Here is a 22,098-nt window from a genome sequence, read left to right as displayed (position 1 = left end):
GCAGCCTCTTTGCTGTTTTTATCATTGGAAGAATATGTTTGTTTGCTTTTTGGACCAAACCAACTGGATGACAGAATCTTGAGCTCTGGGAAATTGTGATATAGGCTCTTTTTTTTTTTTTTTTTTTTTTCAATTTTCCAACATTTTCTTGTCTTTCTTGTCTGAGTATGTGTGATGTCAAAGAGGTCACTCGTTGTTTCAAACCCGCAGAGAATTAGAAGCACACACACATGTCCAACGCTCATCCAGGAATCATCTTTTTACTTTAATTTCCATAAGCAGCACAGATGTTTTGTTTACAGTGATCAGTGAAACATATGTACTATATTTACATTACACACACACACACACAGACATTCTTTGCCTTTTGCGAGCATCACATGTAGTTTGTCTTTTACATTGGACTTACCAGAGTATAATGGAATGTCTAATGGTTGTAGTACTGTAGTAGCAAAGAATGTGTACAGGTTTGTCTCTCTCTCACACACACACACACACACTCAGATCTGACCTGTCCCTCCCCACCCTCTCAGAGCAGGATGCGGTATTTGAGGGCGCGGGGGACCCTGTTGATGACGAGGCGGCCGTCGTAGCTGAGCGAGGCGAAGAGCCACGGGTCGGCCGACGACCACTCTGCCGCGTACACGCTGTCTTCATGCTCCTCGTAGGTGGACACCACGCTGTCCTTTAGGGGCTCCTTACCCCTGGACAACACACAAACACACACACACACACACACACACACACACAAACACACACACACACACACACACACAACAGCAGTGAGGTGAGCTGAATACATCGCAGACACAAAATCTATGCGGTGCGTCAACATGTGGTCTGGTCACAGAGATAAAAATGTGAACAATCCAATGCACGATGTGGATTTATATAATTCAATCATTCTGCAGATCAATCAGGTATCTCATGACAACCAATGGATGGATGATCTGGAGATGTTAGATAACACACAAGGAATGGCACAGTAGCTGCTGTCTTATTGTTTTCACTATACAGCCAATGTGCCATAAATAAATAATCAGATCAAGGATATGTTGGATTTTTTCAAAGTCAGCTAGAAAGTCCAACCGGACCATCAGTACAACAGGAAGTAGGAAGTGGACGATTGGTGTCATGTCATAATAAAAATATTTTGGCTTTATTTATTCAAAAGAGACCTATTTTAACTTTTAAATAAATAAAAATTAAAATAAAAGTTTAATTATGGTATACTTGTGATATTAACAATGTAACAATTATAATGTAACAGACCCACAAACAACTCATTTCCTCCAAAATGTATTATTATCGGGGGCTTTGCTGCTCATCTCATGAATACTATTTCAAGTTTCATGAGCATCAGGTGTCTGCTATTGGCTCATAAAGGCAGAGACACCTGCAAACAGAAGGACAAGGATAACCTCCATGTAGTTTTGGTGTTGCTGTCCAGTAACATCAAGCATTATGTTAACAAAAATGGTCTGCTAAATTAAAAAAAAATTACACTTCAACTAACTTGCAACATATATGATTTCATGTACTTTTGTCTATCTAGGACTGCAACTCATCATTATTTTCATTATTGATTGATTGATTGATTGATTGATCTCTTTATCTATCAATAAATATCAGTAAATCGTCATAAAGTTCATAAGTTCATCAGGTCCCAGATGACGTCTTCGGTTGTATCGTTTTGACTGACCAACAGTCCAAATAGATTCACTTTATTATCATAGAAGAACTTCATTCATTCATATTTGAGAAGCTGGAACCAATGAATTTTTGCCATTTTTGCATGAAAAATGACTTAAACGAATAATAAATTATGAAAATTCTTCCAAATTAATTTTCTGTCGATTGACTAATTGATCCAGCAACTAATTGTTGCATTTCTAATCGCATAATTACTGCATCACTTTTAAGCTAATTATAATAGTAGTGTAAATAAAATGCTAGAATAGACTAAAAATAAGAGAATTACATTTTTGTAATTAAATTAAATAAAATAAATGTACTAATTATTATTTCTTACACCTAGGCAACAAACTCATACAGACTGTGTATGAGTTTGTTTCCTCTGTGTGCAAACACATCTGATTTTCTTTTTATTCGTATTTTCCTTGTCCTCTCCTTTTGTTGTTGTTTTGTTTTGTTGTTGTGAAGCACTTTGGTTTCCGTGTGTTGTGTTTCAAGTGTGAGTTGAGTAATGTGAAAAACATGTAAAAAAAAAAAAAAATTCTTGATTCTTTTGATTTCTCTCCACATGCCCTCACACACACAAACACAACACCTCTAATGGTTTATCTCACTGGTGTTGTGGACAACGCACACACACACACACATTTTGTTTATTCAGTATTTTTCTCTGCATTCATACACAAACAGCAGCCTCCACAGTGCTGAAACATTTCTCCCACTGCTACAACAATGTGACAATCTCAAATAAAATTTTTAGAATTATGATCCAGCATTATTGCCACCCCAAATTCCTCCCAAACCCACTGCAGTAAGTACTCCTGAGGGGAAACCCTGACATACATATTTGGATTTATTTTACACATTAACTGTTTCACACAGACAGTAACTGCTCCCCCTTGGCTGCAGCCTAAAATAAAAACACTCTTAAGTGCTCTGCTCGTATAGATTCATTGGGGAAGAAAAGAACAAGAGGGTGTGTGTGTGAGAGCACTTGACAGATGCTAAAACGTGCCGGACTCTGCTTTGGTTAGCCTGAAGGATTACAAGCTCTTTAGGGATCAGGTCATTGGACAGTTTAACTGCTAAGAGACTGTATCACACACCACAATTAGGGGAAACGTTTTCAGCAGCCTTTCATTGAAAATATACTCTCAGTTCATTAAATACATCTAGCTACAATTCATACGGTCTCATAAATGCTACCTTGATGAATTTTCAAAGTTCAGTTTTGTGTTTTATAGAGGTAGTGATCCAGCTTTATGCTGGTTTTGGAGGTTGTAGTTTGTGGTGAATTGTATTGTGTTATACTGAGGGTGTTTCTAGTATTTTGTCCACCACATTTACATCAATGAGGGCTTATGAAGGTTTAATGTTCTGTTTTTGGTGTTAATTCAACTTTATAGTCATTTTTGAAGGGTGTTGAATTATAGTGTGCTATACTGATACCTTCATTGATATAAATGAGGTGGACAAAATATTGGAAACACTCCTCAGTATAACATAAGTCAATTCAAAAACCTCCAAAAATGACCAGAAGGTTGAATTAACACTTACATAAAACATTATAACCTTCATAAACCAGGAGATCCACTGATGTAATGAACACACACTGTATAATCAAACCACTCCTGATGATGGTTTATATGTAAAGATTTTTTTGGGGGGTAACCTTCCTCTTACTGTATATAATCTTCACAGTGGTGAGATTTATTGCAGAGCCGTGTATTATTTGACATTTGATATACAGGTGTATACTGTATAATTTATACACAGTAGTATACATGCAGAATGATGTGTTTGCAGAGCTTGTTGTTCACATTCATCTGCTGAAGAGAGAAAGTTTCTCTGTGCTCACATTAAATCTTGAAGCCTCCGGTGCACAAACACTGAGAATAGTGTTCACACACAGTGAAGTAGGAGACATCTGGTGTCCAGCAGGAAAACTTTTAAAATCAACAATATTTGTATTTTTCTATATTCAGGATTTTTCAGTGACACAGAAGGAGGAAATGTCATATTAAGAAACCAGGTAACTGAACTGTTTTTTATGGAAAAACCATGTCAGACAAAAAAATATCCAAAGCAGTGGTGCAGTGTTTTTATTAGTCATAAACATGTCTGGATGGAATATTTAATGATTGGTAGAGATTATATCTTAAAACTTAAAATGGAAAAATGTGAATTTAATTGAGATAAATTTATATCAGTAGAATAGTAGATCCTTCATGTCACTGAACACTGTGTATGCTGAGGCAGCCCTGAAGTGAAGGCTGAATGAATAATGAATAAAGACATGTATAATTTCGATACCTACACACAGGTGACAAAGGCAAAAAAAAACCCTGAATAAATGTGAAGAAAAGTTAAAGTGGAGAACTATAACGAATCCAGATGCTTCCATACAGGGCAAAGGGCTTGACTGAACGGTAGGATGACTATGAAAACGACATGAATCATACGCTACGGCCGTCACATTTGCCAGATCTCAACCTTATTGAACACATTTACAATAGGAGATGTTGGAACGGAGTTGAAAAAAAGGCCAAACATATGAAAAAAACAAAACAACACAAAAAAATATTCCTCTCCAGAACAAAAAAAAAAAAGCCTCCGCTGCTGTGATATCTCAAAAATAATCATTGTCATTTAAAAAAAAAAAAAGCAAGCATATAAAGTTAGAAAACAGTCTAAGCGGTGGAGGGTCTCTGCATGTAGTGTCCAGGCGGTGTGGAGTGGACACGTACTGTACGCACAAGAGGGGTCAATAACTATAGTGGAAGGGTTAAAACTAAAGCTGAGTGCTGGTGATTAGGAAGAAGAGTTGATAATTGTGGATGAGAGTCCATCATTGAGTCTAAGAGCAGGTAGTTATGGACAAGAGGGGGAATAGGAGCATAATGGATAGAGGACAGTGGCAGATTTGGAAAGCAGTGAATGGTAACCATTACAGATGATATCCCTGCAATTTGAAAATCAACTCTAAACGCTATACGGGAGAAAACTCCTGAAGTGTTTTGACAGTAACATATTTTTAATGTTTTACCTCTTCCACTTTTATCATTCTGAGTGTCAAAGAATATCAAAGTGAAGGTTCAGGCAGTCAGCTTTAATCTCAGGAGGACTAATATCAAACCAACAGTTCATCATATACAGTGTGTGTTTGTGCACGCTTTACTATCTCATGGTTGGTTTCATTAGGATCCTTGTGGCACTCCAGAAAGGTTTATTAAAAAAAAAACAAAAAAAAAACATCAGATATGATGTGATGAAAGCTGACTGTCTGTGGTTTAAAACTGTGTTATGATTCCACATCCCAATTATTAATCATTTCCTAACACTTTGAAAATGATTAAGGTCACTGGTAGATCAGGAGGTATGGGAGATGTTCAATGCAGCGAATCTCAGACATGAATGAAAGAATGAAAGCTGGTCCCTGTTAATGTTTAATAGCAGGAGGCAGTGAGGGATGGTTTATACATGGTTGTAAACATCAATAACTGGCAGTGGAGCTGATGATTTACCACTCAATTCCAAATGATTTGCCTCTGGTCTAGTCAGTATTTGTGAAAATGGACAACTCTCTTGAAGCAAAGTGCCCCCCCCAAAAAATAACAAAGACATCTGTGAGCTTCTGAAGGGTCACAGTGAAGTAAGATTATTCTCTGTCTTTACACTGTTGCATGAATTTTGGTTGACTGCCAGGACATTTACTCTGAACTTTACTCCAGTACCAGCACCAGGCCATCATGTCAAAATTTCACTCAACAGAAAATAAACAGTTTTGATAACTGTTTCATTATTTAAGTCACTTTTCAAAGAAAAATGCCAAGTATCTGTGGTTTCCAGTGTTTCATGTGTGATAATTTGCTGTTTTTCTCAGATTTATATGATTTGGGTTTAGGACTTTTGGTCAGTCAAAACAAGACATTTGAAGACATCATCTTGGGCTCCAGGAAACTGTCTATTTATCACTGTGTTTTGGTATTAAACACTTAATTGAAATAGAAAACATTGACAGATTAATTGATAACGAATATAATAATTGATTGTAGCCTTAAATATATCACATAAAGTTGAATCAGACTCAGCAGATTCATGCTTCCAAGGGGATGAACCCTTTTCATTTTAATGATGTCATGAATTTCCAGCAGCAGCTTCCTCAAGAAGAGACATTTCTGCTTTTAGGAACAACAAATAGTCAGCATGTTGTTTGTTTTTGTCCAACAAATGTTGGGTGGAATCTCAGGGCCTTTAGTTTAATATAGTTAATATAGACAGACATTATTGTGACTTGTCATAATAGTGAAAGCACACTAATAACATTAACGATGGCTCTGTTCTATTCAAGTGTCCCAGTAGACAGAACAGTGTGACAGAGAGCCAGCGTAAACAATACCAGCACCAATAAATAATTCTATTATTTATACCTGTGATTCTCCAGTCATGTCTTCTGTTAAAAGGCCTCTTCTCTTTATTACAAATAACTCTAAAAATAAAAAGTGTGCTAATAACAATCATTCTTTTTTCAGGTGAAATGTTATGGAACATTATTTGAGCTGTTTGCACTGCAGTATAGGAGAGGTTTTACGAGTGACAAGAAATCTCTCATTACAATAAAATTCTCTAACCGCAGTAAATTCAAATGTTCCTCATTTTACCTAAATGAAAACTTAAAATTATTAAAATTTTATTTATGTAGTTATGGCCACAACCAACGGAACAAATGAAGCAACAAAAATAAAACCCAAGTTGTATTAAACTCTAGTTTTTCTTTTCTTTCTGGCTTAAACCAAACTATCCTCAGATAAAGCAACTGCTACTGACGTGTATTTCTTTCTCTAACTAGCCTGAGTTGCTCTTACTTGTCGTCCTGGTGGTTGTCCTCGCCCTCGCTCAGCTCCTCGTCGTCCACCAAGTGTCCAAATGGCTCTGAGGAGATGGACACCATATTGGAGAGGATGAGGCGGCTGTCACTGCTGGCTGTCAACACCAGCTGGTCGTGGCTGTGGTTGTAGCGGACGCTCCATACCCTGGGACGAAACACATGCATTACCAGACTGGAAATCAGAACTTAACAAAGCAGCAATGTGTTGGAAGTACATGTTACATTCATTCATGGACGTATGGAAGAGTGTGGAGCCATGTATGTAACCTCACTGTTCTCAACAAAGCTCCAACCAGCAGTAACCAAGCACTGAGTACAGTGATACTACAGTACTACAGTGGGTGTCTAAAACACACACACACACACACACACACACACACACACACACACACACACACACACACACACACACACACACACACACACACACACACACAGGCGTGCAGAGAAACTGCCTGTCTCTATCTCTCTTTCACACACTCGTGCCCACACAAATCATGCAGAAAATGCTGCGTTCTCACAGTGGGATTCACAGCAAAATATGCCTATCTGGGTGTGTATTCAGATGCCAATAATGGGGATTTGGTACCTTGCAGTCTATATTTGGGCTTAGTTCACATGAGTTGATGATCATTATCATAAATTCCCTGATCCTGGTTTTATTCGTTGCTTCGTTTCACTTCTTTTTCTATCTCTTACAAATCCAATTCTTTCGCACCTTTCCTCCATCAGTTCTCGTCCCTCTCATTCTATTACTCCCGATTGTCAACACCGTCTCCCTCTCTTGCTCTTTTTCATCCTATTTCTCCCTCTCTTTTTTTGTTTGTCTATGTGCGTCTCTCTCTCTCTCTCTCTCTCTCTCTCTCTGAGCCTGGGGCACAGCTCAGAGTGCGGTCCCAGTTCCCTCACAGGGAGGGATTGAGGGATAACCGAGGCTGTTGACAGAAAATCAGCCTCGGCCACGCCATTCCCCGCGCTCCCCTAATCTGCTTCCCTACTAAAAAATAGTCCCTAATACCCCCAGCAGCCCTGAGGCCATATCCTGGCTGCGCTCCGAAAAAATGAGCATGCACGACACACACACACACACACACACACACACACACACACACACACACACACACACACACACACACACACACACACACACACACACACACACACACACACACACACACACACACACACACACACACACACACACACACACACACGCGTCACACTAAGTGTACACACAGACATATGCATATGCATTATAGAGACGCTTGAACACACAATTACGTGTAGTCACATAGAGATAAAAAGAAAGCCCTTGCAAAAACACAGACTAGATGGTGGCACATGAGCACACACACGCATGACACACACATGCACACACATATACACACACACACACACACCTATCTCCTATCAGAAGAGATCCCATCTGCAGCTATCTACAGTTATGGATATGTTTGCCAAGTCTATCTTTCTTTTGGAGATAACGCCTGTGAGTGTGTGTATTGTGTGTGTGTGTGTGTTTTGTGCACATGCACAAAGGCACACGTGTGTTGCACATGCCCGTGTATGCGCCTTTGTGTGTGTGTCTGCCTTTATCAGGTGAGGATTGGTGTGCTGCAGCAGTAGCCCAGTTTGGCTCGCAGACACACTGATCATCTATTCAGCTCACACAGGAGAGTGCGTCTCCCATGCACATACACACACACACTCCTACACACACACACCTACACACCTACACACCTACACACACACACACACACACCTACACACCTACACACACACACACAGCTTCTGCAGTACACTGTGTTCAGCTCTTAGCAGTGCCTGAAGCTTCACAGAGCAGAACAGAACCTGGAGCAGGACTGGAGTGTGTTGGAGCCACAGTGGTTAAATCCTCACTGACAAAACGAGTAGCAGCCTGTTTAATTTGTAATTAGTGTATTACTACCTTTTATTGCACCAGGAGTAGTTAGGGCATTTCATTAGTTAGGAGATAAAGTCATTAATAAAACCAGAAACCAATCAACAGTGGAGCCGAGGAGTTATCATCATGTTTATCATTATTGTTAGTGCATTTTCCTGAATAAAGTCTACCTGAATTATGCTCTAATGCTGTGTAAGAGGGTTTTTTTGCCTATTATGCAGATACAATTAAGATATGCACAGGAAATCCTTTTCCCCACATTAAAATGTTACATTTAATGACATGATGAATGGCATTTTCACCTGGTTTTGCATTATTTATTGTGAATAGCCTTTTCAGTAACAACATTTAAAGATAAAATGTTATGCTCTCAACAACAAGTGCACAAAGTTTGAGAACATCAGCGAGGAACTTTGGGATTTGGAGCACTATTTGGCACTACAGCACAATCCTGGAGTGTCTCTTGAAACAAACAAACAAAAACAAAATATTGACTTCCTGATAAATTTATATCAAATCCCTAACATCCAGTATCTCCACTTCATCATCATCATCATCATGTAAGACTTTAACCTCTTCCTCTCTCATGTCTGTAGTTTTAATAGTTGCTGCATATTTTCAGCATATTTTCTCACGTAGGTAGTTTTATTTGCTCAGATTTTGGGATACAAGTCTCTGAGATTTCTGCCTCCACACAAAGCAGGTGAATAGAATGAAATCATCTCTAACTATGAGTATTTGGCCATAACATTTCATTATAATGGCAGTGATGGTGGTGCCCCCAAAAACATAATCATGTAATGTGTTACTTAACGCTATAAAAACTATATGACAGTGGTAAATATCAGTCTAAATGGATTTCTATGGTTACAGATTCCCTCCAGACATGTTTGAAGATATTTAAAAATATTCTGCTTTGAATGATAATTTGTGTCTGATGTGGTTTTGGTTTATGGTTTCCACAAAAAAAGTTCAAGTTAAATTCCTTAAAATTACATCTCGTCCTTGTCCCTTATTGAAAGCCGTCTCTTTCATTGTATTGTAATTACCAAGAATTTGATTTCAATTACTGGGCAACAATTATTGGTATCCTCTTAATGTTCCTTCAAATGTAAGTATGTCCATATCCCTCATCATGGGGTCATTGTAGAATTAAAAAAAAAAAAAAAGGTCAAATGAAATTCCATCACCATTGTATAAGTTTGATGGCAGAAATGGATGTTTCAAAACGTGGGAAAATAGAACAAAAAAATATCTGCACTGCAAGACACCGCATGAGGTAAATGAGAATATATATGCGTTTTCAAAACTTGGATGAACCAGCCCACTCAAATGAGGATTAAACTTCCTGGAAAATCTGTAAAACAGTGCTGTTTCAAAGGTGATCTCATGCTGCACACACAGTTCAACCACTAAGGTCATCAAATATTTTTGAACAATCCTGCCTTTTTGCCAAATCAAACTTCTCTATGAGAGATATCTCATTGGGTTTACTCTTCAGATTGATCTATCATCTTTTGAATGACCCTTCCATGCATTATGTCAGACAGGGAAAAATGCATTAAATGTAGGAAGCAAGATCCTCTCAAAATGCCACTTCATTGCAACATATCCATATTATATTGTACATTAGCACATAATACCAGCTATTGGACTGACTGCTCACTGCAACTGGCCTTCAAAGACCTGCACTGGTCAAAGACTAATTGTGTGACACTCAGGGACACTTGAGAGGGATGGATACTTGCTGAAAGGGAACTTGAACCCATTTCCTGTGGTTCAAGGACAGTACCCTTTCACACACCCCTGCCTGAACCTCTCAGGACCCCCCCACCACCACCACCACCACCAATCCACTCACCAGTGCGAGTGCTCCTCCAGGGTCTTGACAGGTTCCTGGACGTTACGGACATCCCAGAACTTGACCTTGCAGTCGTCTCCGCAGCTGGCCAGGTAGTACTGTCGGTTGGGGTTGAAGTCCAGGTCACGCACCAGCTGGCCGTGAGCGTTCTCTATACAGTAAATTTGACTGAAGAGGAGAGAGAGAGAAGGATGGAGGAGAAAAAAAAGAGAGGTGATTAGAAAGGAGGAAGAAGACACAGGAGGCATGGAAGGAAAGACAGATGAGAGAAGAGGCAGAGAGAAAAGAATTAGGATGGAGGGATAAGAATGAGAAGGAACAGCCGCAGAGAGGAATGATAAAAGAGAGAGAGAGAGAGAGAGGTATGGAAGAGAAGGAGAGACAGAGAAGTGGATATGACAGAACAACAAAAGCAGATATGAGAAAAAGAGAGAATGATTCACAGGGTCCACACAAGCGAGAACATTCCCAAGCTAAATCAAAGCCTCCTCTGTGTCTGTGTGTCTCAGAGAAGGCCAGGCTCAATAAAGAAGCCCACACCGGCGGTGGTAAATTATAAAGGCAAGCCTCATAACCAGACAGCCTTGAGTTCCTGCTAGAGTGAAGCTAACAGAATGACATGACAGAGGAAGAGAGACACTCTGTGCATTGTGTCTCTTTTCCATCTTTTCTAGCCACCTCCTCCACCTCCACCTCTTTTTATCTCCTATATATTTTCCTTGGCTCACCTCAGCTTCTCTCTTTAAATATACTAAGATACTATCGCTTCTCTTTTATTTGCTTGCTCCACTGACCTTCACACCCAGACTTTTCTTTACATATCACCATGGTTTCAACAGTCAAATTTATCCACAAACTAAGCTTGAATAAATAGATTTTTCAGATCATTTAGGCCAGTGTAACAAGATGAAAACACAAAGCCGACATATTATCTCTGTATGTGTTAGTAAATAGTTGCTCATTCACAGATATGGCATTCATTTAAAGTTGTTTTGTGTCCACCTGACAACCAATATTCTCTATAACTACCTTTGTTAGTCTGTGTGGTGCTGAGTAAGAAGCACACAGTGGGTTTGAAGAGCTGCCTGCTGTGGCTGGAAACAACACCTGATGAGAGCCGTGAGAATCAACCAAAACAGAGAAGATGTGGGTCAAAAAAAACAAAATAATGAGCTAAAAGAGGCTCAAAGACTCCACAGAGCTAAAAGGAACTGCTGGGTTGGGGGTCATCATTGTTTATATATGAATATTGATTAGAGCAGCTTTAAGTTGTGATACAAAGTTTATATTACATTTGGGACTGTAAATAGCTTTCACAACATGGTTTATGAAAATACATATTTGCTGTATCAACAGCCCTTTCATATGTGAATCTGTAATATTACAAGCCATATAACGCTTCAGTTGCTAATTTTAGCTTATTGTCTTTGTAGCCTCCTGATACTGTTCTCTAAATAAAAGAAGAAAGCAGCAAATCAACTGGGGGTCGCAGAACGGGAACCCATTTGAATAAACTGGTAATTAATTGGCTCCACAGCTCTGCCTCCGCCATAAATGCAACATGAGATGTGTAGAAAATCTACACTTGTTTTCTTCAACACCATTTCCTCTCCAGGCTAGCCTAGCAAAGCTCAGCTTGGTTCGGTTTTGTTCAGCGGAGCGGAAAGCCTCAGTGTTATGGCCCAGATGGATGCCAACAGCAGCTAGCCAGCTAGCTAGTCACCCTGCTGATCACGTTAGGCAATTAACATGCTAATTAAAAATCTCATTAAAATAAGGGAGGTATAAGAGAATGACCTGGGGCAGACCGCTGGGCTTCAATTAGGTCAAGACAGCTCAGAGACTGTGTGTGTGACTCTGTGTGTGTGTGTGTGTGCGTGCGCATGCGTGCTTGTACATGCTGTCACTGCCACTGGACCGTAGCGTCAGTGTTAGCATACGGAGCTTGACAGAAAATGTCAAATAACAAGTAAGAGCTAAAAACACAAATTTTTCATGGAGCATAGAGTGAGCACACACATGCACCTTCCAAATGATGTGTTCTGTACAAATGAGTGTACATACATTCATAACTGATCTGCACATATTAGCATATATATGCACACACTCTGAGGCTTTTGCTTAACATGTTATTTGGATATGTCAAGAATTCCAAACATGAGTCGTGTTCCAGTTGTGTATGATATACTCATTTCTACCGCATGTGTTGAATATGAATCACTTGAATTCTTTAAGGATGGTGTTGATACAGATGTTTGTCCTGCTCTGCCATGCACAGTGGCAAAACGTTTGAGGACAGTGGTGCAATAGCTCAAAAAAACCAAAGTATTAAAACCCAAACATTTTAGCATGCTATCTGTTAAGTTCTCAGATTTGTAGTGTTCCAGAGTCCCTCTCCAGAGTCTGTTTTCTCAGCCGGGGTTCATTTAAGCCACACTAGCAGTCGCTCCATCCACCACTTTGGTCCAAACTGAAACATTCCAACAGCTATGAATGAATTACCATGAAATTTTGTCCAGACATTCATGGTCCCCGAAGGATGAATCCTAATGACCTTAATGATCCCTTCGCTTTTCCTCAAGCACCACCATGAATATGACATTTGTGACATTAGTGGAGAGAAATGTCTGGACATCTGTCATGCAGAGCCTCACAGAGCCTACTAGCGCTGCTGCAGAGTCTTATTTTGTTAAAAAGTGTTCCCGTGTGTGTTGCTGAATGGTTGCTGAACTTGAGCGAGGTTTACAAATGCATCTTTGCTCTGATTAAAGTTGAGGGATATGACGATACAGTACACAGATGATTTGTTTGCCCGTAATAAAGGGTTTTGTCCATATTTTCCACAAGGTATTTTAAGTTGCATTGACACAGGTTTGATTAAACATTTATTTATTTAAGGAACATGATTTTAAGGAGTGAAGGTCACACATAAGAATCAATACATCCATCTGAATATTTGAAACAAGTCCGACTCCACCGGCAGCTCTCGAATTTCACTTGACTTGGAACTTTTGGTGAACTTCAATTTCACTCGAAATAGCAATTTCATGTGTAATTTTGAGCTGAGGCACACGATTTATTTACAGTGCTCCCTCCCCCCCCCCCCTCCTGTGTGTGACTCTGAGGTAAAAGGCGTGACCCCGGGGCTGTAGGATGGCTGGTGTTCAACCCGGGCCGCCGTGGAATGGGACGCGCCTGCCGCGTGAAAGGGAAATGGAGCAGGAAATTGGGTTAGTTTCGCTGTTTCCCTCTCTGGTGTCTCTGAGCAATCCCCTCCACACACACACACACACATACGGAGACACACACACACACACACACACACTCACGCATACACTCCCTCGGCCCTGGCTAATAGTGGAGAGACCTGGGAATTTTTTTGTATGTGTGTGAGTGTGTTTGTGTTTGTATGAGTGTGGGGGGGATTATAGTTGTGGCTGGCCTAAGCCACCGAACACACTCAATCTAATGTCATCCAGCCAGCTAGTCTGAGTGTGTGTGATGGGGGGGTTGATGAGGGGACAAGGGACCAATTACACACACTGTTAGGCGCACACAGATAAAAACATAAAAATAGGAAAACACACTCTGGCAAATACTATGTGTGTAAATACAGAAGAAGACATAGGTGTGTAAGGGGGGGGGAGCAACAAAAGTAGACAGACAAGCACACGTTTGGCCATCACTCACTCACACACACACACACACACAACCTCGTGGCTTAGTCTGGGTGATAAATCTCTCTGCTGAGGGGATCGACTGGAACACAGACGCTCACAGTCACAAACACACATACACACACACACACACACACACACACACACACACACACACACACACACACACACGTCTCTGTTTCTATGACAACTGCTGGGGGAAGGGAGGGGGAGAAAAAGAAAAATCGAAAGAGGAGAGCAATCATTTCATCGCTGATCAAAATTAAAGCCTGGCTTTGAGATGGGGATGGCAGAGAAAGAAAGGTGGGAGGGAGAGAGGCAGGCAGGTAGGGAGGGAGGGAGGGAGGGAGGGAGGGAGGGAGAAAGAGAGGGGGGTGGGTGGGGGGGAGTCCGCCCATGCATAAAAGTAAGGGATCATTACATCAAGCAGCCTAAATGATTGGGGGAGATCTTCACGATTAGCGAGAAGCTTTCACAATAGTCGAGGAGAGGATCGGTGAGAGTCGGTCGGTGCAGCATGAGAATAATAAACTAGCTGAGAACTTCATCCCCTTCTGCTTCATTTTATTGTAATTAAACAATCATACACTTGACAATAATACTGAAGCAATCATATTACCACAAGTTATATCCATTAATCTCAAAACAATACATCTTGGCGTCGTAATAATGATACCGTTCACTAAACCTCTTAGTGAGAATGATATTCAGCATTTAAACAGTTTGGAGGGTGGTGTCTTTTTTGCCATTCCAAAAACACAAGAGCAAAAGTGTAAAGAAAATGATTACTCTTTGTGCTTATCTGTTTAAACATGAGCTTTAATTGTTTGTATGTCTGGCTAACTATGGCCAGGAGTTTGTTCAGGTTAGGTTAAAAAAAGCCCCTGGACACAGAGCTCAGGCTAATGCTAATGCTAATGCTAATGTTAGCGGCTCTTTCCTGCTCCTTTTTGGATTTGCTTTACACTCCACCAACACTGGAAACATAACCTGTAATTTCCATCTGCACGGATCATCAACCGGTGAGGATGTTGACTGATTACTTGGGACCTAAAAGTTTCAGCCTCAATCATTTAGCATGACATCATATTTGTAGCCATCAAGTGTATATTTAAGACCCTTTTACCGGCTTCTCCTCGTCATTTCAGCTGGAAAAATAGACTGTTGGCAGTTAGAAACCACAAGTCTGCTTTTGTCCATCTCTGAAATCAAGGACTTATTGTTTTAAAAAAACGTAATCTGCATAGGTGTGTTATGAGAATGGAAAGCTTGACGGGCGTAGTAACGGTAACTAAGGGGGATGGGGATTAGTGAACAGTCAACTGACTATAAAAATAATTACACTATCAAATAAAAGGTAACCGTCGATTTACTCCAGGTATCATAAATCTAAAGGTATTTTTGTGCCTCTCTGTTCTTTAATTCCAAGGTCTGCATAAGGTCATGAACACACCATTATGAAAGTTACAATATGATGTCTGGTTCATGTCTAATGGGGTGGGGAGGACTGGGAGCACATGAAAAGGTTACAGATGATCGATTTGACAGTAGCAGGGTTCAAAAGGTCGCCCTCAAATCAACAGCGGCATATGGAATACCACTATTTCAAAAACAGCTGACATCTTTTGCATAATGGCCCATATTTGAATGTGAAATATGATACTCCTAATAGGCAACGCTTTTTGCATAATGGTGCTATATTTGAATATGTGAATAAAATATGATGGAAAAGGCTTTTGAATAATGGTTTACCTTGGGTACCCTATCATTATGGCACGCAGGAGCAATGCCAAATCTGTTGAATAGGTTTAATGAAAAGGATGTTTTTGGTCAGGTGGTGTGAACAGGAGGCTGTGTTGACTGTCTGGATGAGGAGTTCTGGTGCTGTCTATTTCCTGTCTTTCTACCAACAGACTGCTGGCTTTTAACCCGGATTGTGAAGGAGCAAATAGCACCACTATCAATCATTTCACCTTCTTTTAAGCTCTCTCTCTCTCTGTCCATATCTGTTTATTGTGCTGCCTCTCTTGCTTGCTCTCTCTCTCTCTCGCTCACACACACACACACACGCATGCACGCACACGCACACACAAATACACACCACAGGGGAGGTGTAGAGAGTCCATGCTTCATTGCAGTACTGCACTGCTTTTCAGTATGCACCCTGCAGTGCATGGTATGGCCGCAGGCCTGACAGCTATTACACAGCTCAGTGTGTGTGTGTGTGTGTGTGTGTGTGTGTGTGTGTGTGTGTGTGTGTGTGTGTCTGCATGTGCGTGTGTGTGTGTGGCCCCTCACTGTGGACTGTCGGTCCAAGAGGGAATTCAGAGGAGATGCAGTGTAAGAACATCCCCAATGACAGGCATCTCTCTCTCTCTCTCTCTCTCTCTCTCTCTCTCTCTCTCTCTCTCTCCCTCTCCCTCACTCCCTCACACACACACACACACACACACACACACACTCTCACACACACACACACACACACACACACAGAGCTGTATGCCCAGTGGCTAGTACTACATGCCTGTTAGCTAGCCTAATATTATTCAAAGGCTCAAAGCACCCCAGTGTGCCAGGAATGACACACAGTTGGTTCTCCCCAAACTAACACAACACAGTTTTTCATCATTTCTCTATAAAGACATTTTGAAGTTACTAACAGAATTGCTACCACGGTACAAATATACATTTATGTAAGCATGCTTGCACATACAGTCTAAACTACCATCACTGCCTGGCGTGCACCGTTCAAAGAGCAGTACGTTGGTGAAATGGCAAGGAACCTGCGTAAAGAGGCTGAGAGATCACCAGCAACATCCAGCTGTCTATGAACATTACCGGTCACAGCATTGATCAGGAAGGGGTCAAAGTCAGACCAGGAGTCAGTGGACGACCGGAGGAGGATCAAGGATGACATTCACATCTGACACCAGAGACCATCTTTGAACAGCGACAGGGTTTACGACCTATGAAATTCTGAATATTGATATGACACATTTAAAAGTATAAGGCTGGCAGTATTCCAAGCATTACTCAAATAAGAAAAAAACTATTATTAGGGACTATTTTTCCCAATAATTAATCCACATTAGGTGCGGCAGCGGGATGGTGATTATAGGATTAACTGATGGTGAGGATGTGTGTTTATTTTCTGTTTAACTTTTATGATCAAACCCCTGAAATGCTCCTCTGTGACATGTTAAAGGTAGAAGAAGAGACACGTATACCAACAAACCCCAAAACACCACTCACCACCATAACCTACCAATCATACCAGAACAAAAAGGGAAAAACTCTAATATGCATTAAATTAATCAATAATCTGTTTTATTACTTATGGATTCAAGCTTTCGTTTGTAAACTAATATTGTTACATAGTCTTGATTTAATGTGTGAAAATGTGATCATAACTGTTATGAACATCAATCTCAATTGTTTACATTTCTCTACATTATCTCTGGTTTCCTCACTTATTGATCTGCTGTGTCTGTAATTAATATGCTGTAAAGTCATACTCGACACACGAACCATCAGTCTTTTAAAATAAACACTTTTTTGCACATTTCCTTCCTTCATCAAGGCGACTCTGCAAAGGCTGCCGAGCACTTTTTTGATGACCTATGGCAAAACTGAAATATGACCTTTCAAAAATGCATTAATGAAAAGGACCTTGCCTAAAAAAAAAAAAAAAAAAAAAAAAAAAAAAATCACAACAGCAGTCGTGTTCAGCAGGGACTGGGCTCTGAATAATGTAGAAGCAAAGGTGCGATGAAAAAGACAGGCTGAGAAGAAGTGAAAATGTGTCAGGATTTTCCATTAAACATCGCTTTTCTGTCCCCAATATTGGAGCGGAGTATTCCATAATTTACATAATGCTGCATATTACATCAGTACAAACTAGAACAGGATCCATATATGTTTTATAACTTTATAAGCAGTGTTATCTTTGTGTTTTTTTTGAAGCAGTGTGTGTCTGGGAGACGGGGTGCTGATACCGTGCTCCTCTCCAGGGTGTTAGATAACTAACTAGAGGCGCTGCTACTGCTGGGCTCTTCTCCCTGTCCTTATTTCTGAGCAGGGCAGCAGTGTTTGGGCTGGCAGAGTGGGTGACAAGCCCGGGGACTGTAGGAGGAGGAGGAGGAGGAGGAGGAAGGGGGAGAAGAGAAGAGTGTTTGCTATGTGTGTTTGTGTATTTTCATGTGTGTGTGTGTGTGTGTGCGGGTGTGTGGGGACACCTCAGAGGTCGTCTGAGGAGGCAGTGGAGCATGCTGAGAGGCTGCCATCACACAGCTGCCACACCAACTGGACACACACACACACACACACACACACAAGCAAGCCACATTTATGTACAGGCATGAAGACGCAACACCACACACACACACACACACATACACAAGGGCAGAAATATACACACATAGCAAGCAGCAAACACAGGCGAGAGCAGCGTCACTTGTCACATGCAAGTCACTTATTCAAGCAGACACACACACACACAAATGTGACTCACTGCTCATTCACACTTGCAAGCTTTCCACTCGCAACCACTTCACACTGGCGCACTGATGTGCATGCATGAACACACACACACACACACACACACACACACACACACACACACACACACACACACACACACACACACACACAGTGCCCTTGGTTGCTGTCTGTCTAAAACCTTGGATTGAAGGAGTAAAGGAGGATACAGATATTCATTCATTTACAGTAAGTAAGTTAAGTTTATTTAATATAACACTTTTCACACAGCGGGTCACAAAGTAAGATAAAAATAAATAATAACAAAAATCACTCCGATGAACAAATGACAGGAAACCATGGAAACCACAGACCTATTATTGACAGCACAAACATCACCTGAAGATATTAAGTTTCTTTTTTGTAAACTTTTCTTTTGTTAATATTTCATTGGTTTAATTTTAGACAACTAGATGTGGGCTGCTCAAACTAACAATAAAAAAGGAACTATTTTTTTTAACTAGTACATTTTTAGGGCTGCAACTAAAGATTATTTTCATTATACATTTATCAAAGATTATTATAAGATTATTTACTCAATGATTCTGTTAATAGTTTGATGTATAAAGTGTCCATTAATGCAAGTAAACATACTCAAATAGCTTGATTTGTCTGAATCCCAAAAAGATTCAGTTTATTATTATACAACACAAAGAATAATAGCAAATCTTCACATTTGAAAAGCTGAGAGAGAATTCTGTTTTATTTTGTTTTGCTCATTGTTTTTCTGTTGATTTTCTGTTGCCTTGTCTAATTATCAATTCTATACATTTTAATCTAGTAAACTATATCTTTCACACTTATTTGAGTATTATCTCCCAGTCCTTATTTTTTATTTTTGAAGAAAAAGTGATAAATAAAGGTTATCATTATTATTATTATTCCCTCATATTCCTCATCTCAGTGCTCAACTGTTTTCACTGAGTTTTTTCCTCTTTTAATAGATTTTAACTCTGCGTATTTTCTTTTTAACTCTGTATCTTGACATCATTGCAAATAAGGGAAACTTCAATGACTTTTGAGGCTTAAATCAGAATTTATTCCTCACATAAACATTAATATTCTCCCTATCCATATAAAAGTATCATCTGTGTTATAAATGTACTTCATAATCATTAATATCAGCCCTGTTGACACCTTGATGTTTATATTTGGCTCAATTAAAAGCTATTTTAACAAGCAGCAGCCCACAAATGTGCTAGTCAGTAAAAACACATAGTGTGCACCCAAATATTGTTCAAACCCGCAGATCTTTATTTCAAATTCTAGTGGAGGTCCCAAAGTTTCCAAAGATACTGAATATGACAGGCTGAATTTTGCGAAAATATGTCTATAATGACATATGATCAAATACAATGAATATTTCTATTTGATGACGTTTGACTATTTCAGCTGCAACAAGCTGATACAGAATATGTGATATATATATATATATATATATATATATGTGTGAATATATGTGAACATGTGATACAGTCAGACAGTGTGGAATAAGATGACTTTTCCAGTTTTAGGTGGAAAATTTGACGTTTTGTAAAAAGTACCAGCATGCTGCTCCCTCTACTGGCTGCAGCTGTCCCCTCCAATAATAATAGTGTGTTTTCACATATCAGAGATGAGACTGTGGTCTCTGCTAACAAGCCCTGTGCTGCCGCCCCCTCCTTCCCCTTGTGCCGACGGCCAAATCAGCACTGTTGCATCTTTCAAAATACACAGCGGGAGGAGAACGGCCAAAACGGAGCGTGCAGGAACTCTTTAATTTGTTATGGGGCTGACGGGGAGTGATATCAATGATTCAACCATCTTATCTGGGCCTGTGATACGCATCTTGTAAATATATTCTCTCCCTTCCCGTCTCTCTCTCTCTCTCTCCTTCACCCGTCACCTCTCTCAATCTCTCCGGCACTTTGCTGTTATCATGGCGATCGATAGCGAGGTGATTATTATTCCTCCGGCAGAGCCCACACGTACACGTGTGCTGACCTCACTCATCACGTACCTCGCAAAACACAGGGAGCGCAAACAAAAAAGCGCACACACACACACACACACACACACGCACAAATAGAGGTTGGAAGGTGCGTTGCTGATAACCTGCAGTTACAAGGTTAACGTGTGGTAGTACACATGCTCCATGTCAAGCAGGAGCATTAGTGTTCCGCCGCCTCGCACTTTATCATGCGCCGGAGAGAGAGAGACGCGTGCACTCCATTGGATTCATGAACAACCACAGGACTGCAAACAAAATGTGTCATAACAAGACAAGAGGAAATTCACAGAGATTCCCTCTCAGCCGCTCAGTCCGCTGTCACCGCCGCTGTCTCTGCTCCTCCACAGAGAACACTCTGCCTCCCATCACTGCTCACACACACACACACACACACACACACACACACACACACACACACACACACACACACACACACTCCTGGATGCTCATTTCACACGTGAACACAAAACGTGGAATGTGGATCAAAATTGTATTTTGGGAACACAAAAGTGCAGTTGCAGGCTTTTTCTGCTCTTTTTTCCTTGTGTTCATTCTTGCTACTTAGCACCAGCAAAACATCTCAGAACGTGAATGTGAGTGTTGATAACAGTATTCTTAGAGAAAGAGGAACTGTGGCAATTAATGTTTTCTTTCTTTTTTTTTTTTCCAAGGAGTTCAGGATATGACTTGATTGCAATACTGTGGGTTATCATTTGTTGACACCTGACTTTAAGAAATGATACCTCGCATTCATAACGAGCATGATGCAACAGGTGCAGCAGCCCCTCACAACATTTTAAATCATTCATCAATTGATGTACTCCTAAAAAATGCAAAATTTCAGTCGGTACCAAAACAGTATTGAGTAGCGATACCCAGCTCTAAGAAGATCTGATTAAATATCACTGAATGGATAACACAATATTGAAATAACATATAAACAAAGGTGCTTTGGATTAAATGAATAAAGAGTTTTTTTACATTTGAAACACAGTGCAGCACGTGCAGTGCTGATGTGGATTAGGGGGGAAAAGTGGCAAAACTCATCTGTAATATTTTCATTCAGCATGATGAGTCAAATTAAAGGCACATTTGTGTGTACAGCGCTGAAATATCTTGTAATGACATGTAAACACACGCTGGAATTGCTAAGCTATGAGAGTTGAACTAACATGGCTCTTACATGACTCACTACTGTCAGATTTAAACGCAGGCTGTTGGAAAACATCAGACTGGTTTAAAGTCAGGTGTGTGTGTGGAAAATTGCCATGTTAAAAAAAAAGTATCTTAATACTGAGTGGCAAAGCTTACAGACAACATGCCTCATGTTCAATCCTCAATGTGACCAAAGCACTGCGTCAAAACGCTTCTTCTTGGCACTGGATTAATGGCAACTAACGTTATTCAGCATATAATAGTAAATGTTTTATCAACGGTGGGGTTTTTAAAAAATTTTTTTGGAAAATGATAAATTCAGTAAAATAGGAGGAGAGGCCTTCATGACATAAAAAAGCCTTTTAAAGTATC

General features: G+C 40.1%; 1 protein-coding gene across 1 annotated transcript in view; it reads right to left on the bottom strand.

The window, feature by feature from the left end:
• Positions 1-241: 241 nt before the first annotated feature.
• Positions 242-22,098, bottom strand: part of eipr1 (EARP complex and GARP complex interacting protein 1) — a 58,260-nt gene continuing 36,403 nt past the window's right edge. The window contains exons 7-9 of the mRNA XM_044374020.1: positions 10,369-10,536; positions 6,561-6,728; positions 242-704 (exon numbers count right to left, since the gene is read on the bottom strand). Of these exons, the coding sequence (XP_044229955.1) occupies positions 530-704; positions 6,561-6,728; positions 10,369-10,536 (511 nt within the window). The 3' untranslated portion in view covers positions 242-529. The remainder of the gene's footprint in view (positions 705-6,560; positions 6,729-10,368; positions 10,537-22,098) is intronic.

The sequence above is a fragment of the Thunnus albacares genome, chromosome 15, assembly GCF_914725855.1.
Source record: "Thunnus albacares chromosome 15, fThuAlb1.1, whole genome shotgun sequence".
In the NCBI taxonomy this organism is placed as follows: domain Eukaryota; kingdom Metazoa; phylum Chordata; class Actinopteri; order Scombriformes; family Scombridae; genus Thunnus; species Thunnus albacares.
Note: the sequence above shows the minus strand (reverse complement) of the source record. Positions and strands in the feature narration are given on the sequence as shown.